This window comes from Adiantum capillus-veneris, chromosome 28 (genome assembly GCF_014529385.1).
Source record: "Adiantum capillus-veneris isolate H3 chromosome 28, ASM1452938v2, whole genome shotgun sequence".
NCBI lineage: Eukaryota > Viridiplantae > Streptophyta > Polypodiopsida > Polypodiales > Pteridaceae > Adiantum > Adiantum capillus-veneris.
In genome coordinates this window covers 43846818-43856081 of record NC_140958.1, presented here as the reverse complement: position 1 = coordinate 43856081, position 9264 = coordinate 43846818, and the positions used below count along the sequence as shown (strand labels likewise).

General features: G+C 39.2%; 1 protein-coding gene across 1 annotated transcript; it reads right to left on the bottom strand.

Annotated features, from left to right (window-relative positions):
* Positions 1-5858: 5858 nt before the first annotated feature.
* On the bottom strand, positions 5859-8230 carry LOC147420348 (uncharacterized). Its single transcript, XM_086504513.1, has 4 exons — positions 7956-8230; positions 6558-7223; positions 6276-6390; positions 5859-6185 (listed from the first exon to the last, which is right to left on the bottom strand). The coding sequence occupies exons 1-4, from the start codon at positions 8228-8230 to the stop codon at positions 5859-5861; spliced, it is 1383 nt and encodes a 460-aa protein (XP_086360639.1).
* Between the last annotated feature and the right edge of the window lie 1034 nt (positions 8231-9264).

The window sequence follows — 9264 nt, the reverse complement described above, 5'->3', positions numbered from 1 at the left end:
GTTTGTTGCTGCCGGCGCTTGTAAGGAGAGAAAGAAGGCATCTCTTATTGGTGTTAGTATAGAGCGGGAAATCCTTGAAAATGTGGATTTTAGCATTCAGTATTCTCGTGGCTGCCACCTTAGATTTTTCTATTTTTGTATGCTATATTTTTCTGTGAGGGGTGGGTTGGAGCTGTTGTACAGGTTGGAGAGGTTGATGTTCTTGCATGGGCATGATGAATTGGGATCCTAGCTTTTGCTAGGTAGTATTCTAGGTTGAATGTGCTCAATTTTTTTTTGGAGTGCTGATTTTAACAGCTGCTGTGTATTTTTGCTAGTTGCAAGTTTTGTGAGCACTCGAGTAGAAATTACAAAGTGGATCTCATGCATTTTCAGCCCGAACATTTTAGGCCTGCTGTCGCTGTGCGAGATGGTGATGTAGTTGCAACATTCGATGAACTAATGTATCACATGTCTCCAATAGTGGAGGGAGATAAGAATCTGTTTTGCATCCTATCAACTCGTCTCGCACACAGGTTTTTATCGCATATGTTAGGTTTTTTCTTTTTTTTTGTAAATAGTTGTGTAAAGTCATCAAGGTCTATGGATTTGTATGATGGCTGCAAGTTTGGTACAATCGTAACAGGATTTCCATCAAAGTTTTAAGTAACATTGTGAACTGCATTGATGAAAGGGTAGGGGATGGTGGGAATTCACATAATAAGAGCTTGAGAAGCACTTGTGTGATACGAATGAGCCTTGGGCAAGTGTCTCGTGAGGTTGATATGATGGTCACGGGACATAAGTGTGTGACATCATATGAAAAATACGATCTCTGAAGTGAGATAAGAATGGCATCTGCACAGGACATTTTGTTGCGACCATATGAAAAATTTGGAAAATTGAAAAGGTATCCACAAGTGCTGGAAGAGAAATTTTCCAATTTCTGTGATAATGTAGAAGGTTGTGGCTTTTCCTAGTTGTTTTGTGGTTTTTGTTGATGTCTCTTTAGTAATTTATGCTTGATTATAATTAGGTGGATTGAGCGGTGGTAATGCCATGAATTAAACAACTATTGAAATTGTTGGAAAAGCTTGTTCTGGTCCAGATATTTTTGTTGGAGATGATGTTGTAGAATTTATTGGTAATACATGTCTATTCTGCTTTGTAATGCTTTGTAATGAGTTACTACGTATGAAGCTTAGTCGTTGACTTTGTGCTAGTCTTTCCAGGTTCATTGGGTGGTCTTGTCGGTGGTTCTATTTCAAGTGGTCGTGTTTGTGATTTAAGTGTTGGTGCTACTGTTGCTGTGTTTGGTTCAGATGGGTGTGGTTCCAATTTAGGTGGTAAAGCTATTGTTGGTATATTTGATTCAGATACTGAAATTATTAATTCAAAAATATCTGGTGCTATTGGAGTGGGTGGTTTAGTTGGTAATGTAGTGGGAGGTTCTCTTGCCGGTGGTGTGGTTCCTAGTGCATCTGATGTTGTGAAGGATAAGGCAAATGGTTGCATTAAGACAGGTGTAGGGGATGATATTCCCTTTGACGAGGATGTTCTTCATCACATTCCAGTTGAGTCTGCTAGGGCTTTGGGTGTTGGTGGTTGTTCTGCTATGTTGATGTTTCCTATGTGTAGTATGTCGAACTGCGTTGTTGATGTCTATGTTGGAAAGAAGAATATCCCATTTTGGGCTTCTGACAAATAGATTGTAGATAATGAAACTGTAGCTCGATGTTGGCCACATACTTCTTAAGGTTTGTTTATTGTACTATGTCACCCGGTAATTATGGTTGCTGATGTGTCTTCATGTGATTCACTCGCTTTTTTGGTAATTATGGTTGTTAATGTGTCTTCATGTGATTCACTTGCTTTTCTGGTAATTATGGCTACTGAGTTGGTAGTTGCTAATGGATCGTGCGTGATAAAAATTATGTGCAGGTCTTGTGTATTACAGTCTTGTGTGGTTTGAGTGAGTGATACTAATTCATTGATTGAGTGGTAACAGGTGCATTTGTACAGGTCTTGTGTGATTTAAATGATACAGGTCTTGTGACTCTTGTGTGTTTTGAGTGGTACTAGTCCATTTCACAGGAGTCTGCATTGGTCTCTATACTATTTTTCGTGCAGTGACACATAGCATGCATCCCATGGTTGTCATATTTGATTATGCCATTTAATCTCTAGTAAATGGAGGGCCAAGATTTGTTGTCCCCCTCCCAAGGACCTTGACGATTGTATAATGCTTTTTAGGTCCTCCCAAAACAATGTGGAATACAGAAACAATTAGAAACAAGCAATCTGAAAGGGAAGGAGCCAAGGTATGCTATCTCCATTAGCATTTTCAAGGTAAGTGGTACATATATTTACGTGTTGAGTTTTTTTGTTTGTTTTTTTGTGTTTGTTGGTAGATTAAACTTTGTCAGCAAACTATCCTTGAGTAGCGGTATACATGTTTTCTCTTCTTTACTTATTATATTTTTTTTTTCTTTCTGAAGTATGAAATAGAAATTCTTCGCTCATTAAGATATATGGCGTCCAATATGGTGACAGCATGTTTGCATCCTAGCGTCTAGGCAATCCAAAAGCGTGTGTGCATGTTAGGTTGCAATTGTTCAACATCCAACATGTAAGTATAGATGTGGTTGCATGCTAGCATTGTTATAGACGTGTTTGATAACTTTTAGGATAACAATAATGGTGCAAAATGGAACAAAGACAAGAGCACCAATAATGGTGGTGCAAGAGGAATTGAAGATAAGAACACTATTGATATTGACAAGGACGAGGTCTATTTTTTTGCAGTCTTTTGAATCAATTGTAATTGATGTTTTTGTGTAAGTACATATGTAGTTGCACGATGACATTATTATAGATGTGCTTGATGACATTTAGGATGACGATGGTGGTGCAAAAAGAAATGAAGATAAGAACACTACTGATATTGATGAGGACGAGGTTTTTTTTTTTTGCAGTCTTTTCAATCAGTTATGACTGATGTTTATGTGTAAGTACAGATGTGGTTGCACGATGGCATTATTATAAATTTGTTTGATGACTTTTAGGATGACGATGGTGATGCAAAAGGAAACAAAGACAGGAGCACTGATGGTGGTGGTGCAAAACGAAACAAAGACATGAACACTATTGACGATGTCAAGGACAAGGCCACGAAGGTATTGTTTTTTGTAATCTTTTCAATCAAATGTGATTGATGTTTTGTGTGTTAATAGACATTGACGAGGAAGATTTTAACAAGAATTTATTTTGCTTTAACTTAACTAGTGTTTCTTTCTGAAATGTAGGTTTCATATGGGCCACGGATTCCAAATGAGGCACAACATTACCTGTTCCAAAGTTGTTGTTATTACAGTTTGCAAGATCGACATCATGTGTTATTGGATAACATAAAGAGTGACCACTAAAATTGCTACCATTTGTCACTCTTTAAGTTAGTCATGTAACACATGATGTCGATCTTGCAAACTGCAATAACAACAAGTTTGGAATAGGTAATGATGTGCCTCATTTGGAAGCCGTGGCACATATAAAACCTACATTTCATAAAGATACACTAGTTAGATTAAAGCAAAAGAAATTATTGTTAAAATATTCTTCGTCAATGTCTATTAACACACAAAGCATCAATTACATTTGATTGAAAAAACTGCAAAAACAATACCTTCATGGCCGCATCCTCAATATTGTCAATAGTGTTCTTGTCTTTGTTTCCTTTTGCACCACCATTGTCATCCTAAAAGTCATTAAACGCATATGTAATAATACCATCATGCAACCACATCTGTACTTACATAGAAACATCAATCACAATTGATTCAAAAAACTGTAAAAAAAAAACCTCTTCCTTGTCAACATCAATAGTATTCTTGTCTTCATTTCCTTTTAAACCACCATCGTCATCCTAAAAGTCATCAAGCACATTTGTAATAATGCCATTGTGCAACCACATCTGTACTTACACAAAAACATCAATTACAGTTGATTCAAAGACTACAAAAAAGAGACCTCGTCCTTGTCAACATCAATAATGTTCTTGTCTTTGTTTCCTCTTGCACCACCATTATTGGTGCTCTTGTCTTTGTTCCCTTTTGCACCATTATTGTTGTCCTAAAAGTCATCAAACACGTCTATATCAATGTCAGCATGAAACCACATCTATACTTACATGTTGGATATTGAACGATTGCAACCTAACATGCACACACACTTTTGGATTGCCTAGATGCTAGGATGCAGAGATACTGTCACCATATTGGGCGCTATATATCTTAATGAGTGAAGAATTTCTATTCATACTTCAGAAAGAAAAAAAATCTAATAAGTAAAGAAGAGAAAACATGTGCACCGCTACTCAAGGATAGTTTCCTGACAAGGTTAAGTCTACGAAAAAAAAAAACTCAACTTGTCAGTACATGTACCATTTACCTTGAAAACGCTAATGGAGATAGCATACATTGGCTCCTTCCCTTTTAGATTTTCTATTTCTAATTGTTTCTATAGTCCACATCGTTTTGGGAGGACCTAAGAAACATTATACAATGGTCAAGGTCCTTGGGAGGAGGGCAACAAATCTTCGCCCTCCATTTACTAGAGATTAAATGGCATAATAAAAAATGAAAACCATGGGGTGCATGCCATGTGTCACTGCACAAAAAACAGTACAGAGACCAGTCCAGACTCTTGTGAAATGGACCAATACCACTCAAAACACACAATAGTCACAATACCTATATTATTTAAAGCACACAAGACCTTTACAAATGCACCTGTACCACTCACTCAATGAATCAATATCACTCACTCAAACCACACAAGACTATACCACAAAAGACCTGCGCAGAACTGTTATGACACATAGTCAATCAGCAACTGCCAACTCAACAGCCATAATTATCAAAAAAGCAAGTGAGTCACATGAAGACACATCAACAGCCATAATTACGAAAAAATCAGGTGAACCACATGAAGACACATCAGTAGACATAATTACCAGGTGACATATTATAATAAACAAAACCTTAAGAATTATGTGACCAACATCCAACTACAGTTCCATTATCTACAATCTATTTGTCAGAAGCCCCAAATGGGATATTCTTCTTTCCAACATAGACATTAACAACGTAGTTCGACATATTACACATAGAAAACATCAGTATAGTAGGACGACCAACCAACACCCAAAGCCCTAACAGACTCAGCTGGAAGGTGATGTCTCGTCAAAGGGAATATCATCCCCTAGCTTGTATGGAGCAAAGAAAACACTTGCCCTAGAGCAACCATTAGCCTTATCCTTCACAACATCAGATGCACTCATTGCAACAACTGATGCACTAGGAACCGAACCACCAACAAGAGAACCTGCCACTACATTACCAACTGAACCACCCACTCCAATAGCACCATATATTTTTGAATCAGCAATTTCAGTGTCTAAACCAAAAATACCAACAATAGATTTACCACCTGAATTGGAACCACACCCATCTGAACCAGACACAACAACAGTAGCACCAATACTTAAATCACAAACACGACCACTTGAAATAGAACCACCAACAAGACCACCCAGTGAACCTGGAAAGACTAGCATAAAGTCAACGACTAATCTTCATACGGTAGTAACTCATTACAAAGCATTACAAAGCGGAATAGACATGTATTACCAATACATTCTACAACATCATCTTCAACAAAAATATCTGGACCATAACAAGCTTTTCCAACAATTTCAATAGTTGGTTTTTTCACGGCATTACCACCGCTCAATTCACCTAAACATAATCAAGCATAAATTACTAAAGAGACATCAACAAAAACCACAAAACAACTAGGAAAAGCCACAAACTTCTACATTATCATAGAAATTGAAATTTTTTCCCTTCCAGTACTTGTTGATACTTTTTGAGTTTTTCAGATTTGTCATATGGTTGTGAAAAAATGTCTTGCGCAACTGCCATTCTTACCTCATTTGAGAGATCGTATTTTTCATATGATGTCAGACGCTTATGCCCCGTGACCATCATACCAACTTCACGAGGCACCTGCCCAAGGCTCATTTGTGTCACACAAGTGCTTCTCAAGCTCTTATTACTGAAATTCCCACCAACCCCCGTCCTTTCACCGATGCACTTCACAATGTTACATAATACTTTGACGAAAACCCTATTATGCTTGTACCAAACCTGCAGCCATCACATAAATCCATAGACCTTGATGACTTTACACAACTATTTACAAAAAAAGGGGAAAAAACTAACATATGCGATAAAAACCTGTGTGCGAGGTGAGTTGATAGACTGCAAAACAAGATACAGTAGATTCTTATCTCCCTCCACTATTGGAGGCATGTGACACATTAGTTGATCGAACGTTGAACTACATGACCATCTCGCCGAGTGAAAACACACCTAAAATGTTCAAGCTCGAAATGCATCAAATCCACTTTGTAATTTTTACTTGAGCGCTCACAAAACGTGCAACAAGCAAAAACACACAGCAGTTGTCAAAATCAGCACTCCAAAAAAAAACTGAGCACATTCAGCCTACAATACTACCTAACAGAAGCTCCCAATTCATCATGCCCGCGCGAGAACGTCAATCTCTCCAACCTGTACATCTCCAACCCACCCCTCACAGAAAAATGCAGCACACAAAAATATGCAAATCTGAGCTGGTAGCCACGAGAATGCTGAATGCTAAAATCCACATCTTCAAGGACTTCTTGCTCCATACTAAAACCAATAACAGATACCTGCTTTGTCTCCTTACAATCACCAGTAGCAACTGACCTTCGCATAGCCCCGAGCACAATACTATGCATTGTTTTGAAAATGGGGTTACGAGCAATGTTGATAGGAACCTCCACAAAATCACTACCTGCAATTCTAAGATCCTGCTCCTTTCTTACTAATCTCCCAAAGCACCGTAGCATACCCATTAAAGTATCGCTAGGAAACAAGCCACTGCCTTGTTTACACAGTACTACAAAAAACCTTGCAAGCATATCGTTTAATTCATGAAGATCCAATTTCTCCAATGGAGTCACACACTCCAATTCACACATCTTCCTCCATGCATCAAATTTTTTGCGGGCCCAGTTATCCTTCTGCTTCGTAGCCACACTATCCTCGACCGTCAAAAAATCTCCCTCCAGAGCATCACTGCCAACAAGAAATCCCTGTCGAGTGGTACAATTTCCTTGCAAATCATCCGGTAACCACCTGGGTCATAAACAACTGGTCTACAAGAGACAACATTGCCTGCAAAATTAAAAAAATAGGTCATAAACAACAAGTATACCACCAAACCTGCAAACATTATCTAATCAACCGAGAATGTGGATCAAGTATTGCAAACATAACTAATCAGATGTTGGAAATCCCTACAAGGTTGCCAGTAGAACATTTATACTGAGAACTATTTCTGTCTACCAGAGAAAAGGTATAAGAATAAATGGTAGAAATACACCTAACATTCAAAGAAACTAGACAAACAATAACCTCTCTCGAGGTAAAGGGTTGCTAGTAAGCAGTGGTGCCTCCCCATAAGTTGTTACTTCTGTTCTCGATCAAAACCTTGTAGGTTGTGCTGAACATGATACCCACAGACCCTTGTTTCAACATTGCATGCATCATATTATATATCATAATTACAAGTAATTATATACATCAGATCATATACAACACAAATTACATGCATACGCACATGTATCAAAAAATATACATCAGAAATTACATGCAAAACCACATGCATTAGAAGTCTTATACATGAGAATATGCACAAAATATACATCAAAAATTACATGTAAAAGCACATGCATTAGAAAGCCTTATACATCAAAAAACACCACAAACCTACATAAGCACCTCCACAGGCAATGCAATCCCCTCCAGAAGTAGATTCTGCTTCATAACAACCTCCAAAGGTAATGCCATCCCCTCCAGAACCACTACCATGTCCCACCAATACCACTATCATGTCCTTCAATAGGAAGCAGACAGAAAGTAGGCTGCGAGCTCGCTTCATATCCCATGGAACCCACAAGAACAGAATACACACTTGCAACAATCACATAGCCTCCCCCCAAATCATACTCAAAGAGACTTCCCTCCTCACCTTTTGTAAAGAACACACAAAAACCACCTTTCACAAAACCACCACTTCTGATAACCTCGAAACCACCATTCTTCACCAAACCACTTAGAAAGTAAACCCTCAGCCCTTCCATAATACCAGCAGAAATAACCCAACAGGGAGACGGCCAAGCCATAGAAACCCTAAGCTCAACCACAGAAGATCAACCATAGAAACCCTAAGCTCAAGCATAAAAACTATAAGCACAAGTCACAAAAGATCAACCACACAAACCCTACGCTAAAGCCACAGCTCACGCTCAAGCCACAACTCACAAGATAGCATCGCACTCAAGCTCAAGCCTCACGCTCACACTCAAGCCACAGTTTACGGCATGAGCCTCATGCTCAAGCTCGATGACTGTCCCCCTCACCAAGGACACTTGACGGTCGGGAATGGGCCTCAAGTGTCCATTCCCCATAATTGCTCCCACATGGCTCCCAGCTCCCGTGATGTGGTTGCAATTATTTTGGGGAATGGGCACTTGAGGCCCATTCTCTATACCTTCTCTTATGGATTCTTTCTTCACATTGAGCTTGATGAGCTCTTGAGATCTCTGTTCCAGACTCTTTGCTTCTCGCTTTCACGTGCCCGCTCACAAATTCTTGGAAGCAAGGGCAAGAAGGAACCAGAGCTCGATCTTTCTGTTATTTCAAAACTTGAACAAAGAGGAGACGAGATGGGGGATACACGTCCCCTTACTGGATGTGCACTATCACACTACAACTCCTCCCCTCTGCTTGCCACATCAAGCTTCTCTAGAAACACTACACTCTGGAACTACTGCACCTCTCTTACAATTACCAAGGTCAAGATCCTAGTAGCATGAAGCATACGAGCAACCAATGTCATTTTATCATTAGTTGTCTCCAATACGGGAACCCTACTCTTAGCTACTTCCTATGCTGATGGTACGGCAAGTCTATGGCGTGTTCACATCGAAGAAGATGGTGCAATCAATAACCCAAGCTCAAACGAGTTTTAGAGGTCATTTGGGCATAGCCTTTCATCCCTCCCTCTCCTACCTTGCAACCGCAGGCTTTGACCGAATGTGGAGACTCTGGGATATCGATATGGGTGTCAAACTGTTGATACAAGATGGTCATAGCCATGGTGTGTATGGCAGTG

Coding starts and splice junctions, on each gene's coding strand:
- LOC147420348 (XM_086504513.1), bottom strand. CDS start 8,230: ATGGAAGGGCTGAGGGTTTACTTTCTAAGTGGTTTGGTGAAGAATGGT. Junction 7,224..7,955: donor AGTGGTATTGGTGGGACATG/GTAGTGGTTCTG, acceptor TTTATGACCCAG/GTGGTTACCGGATGATTTGC. Junction 6,186..6,275: donor TCAACTCACCTCGCACACAG/GTTTTTATCGCA, acceptor TGATGGCTGCAG/GTTTGGTACAAGCATAATAG.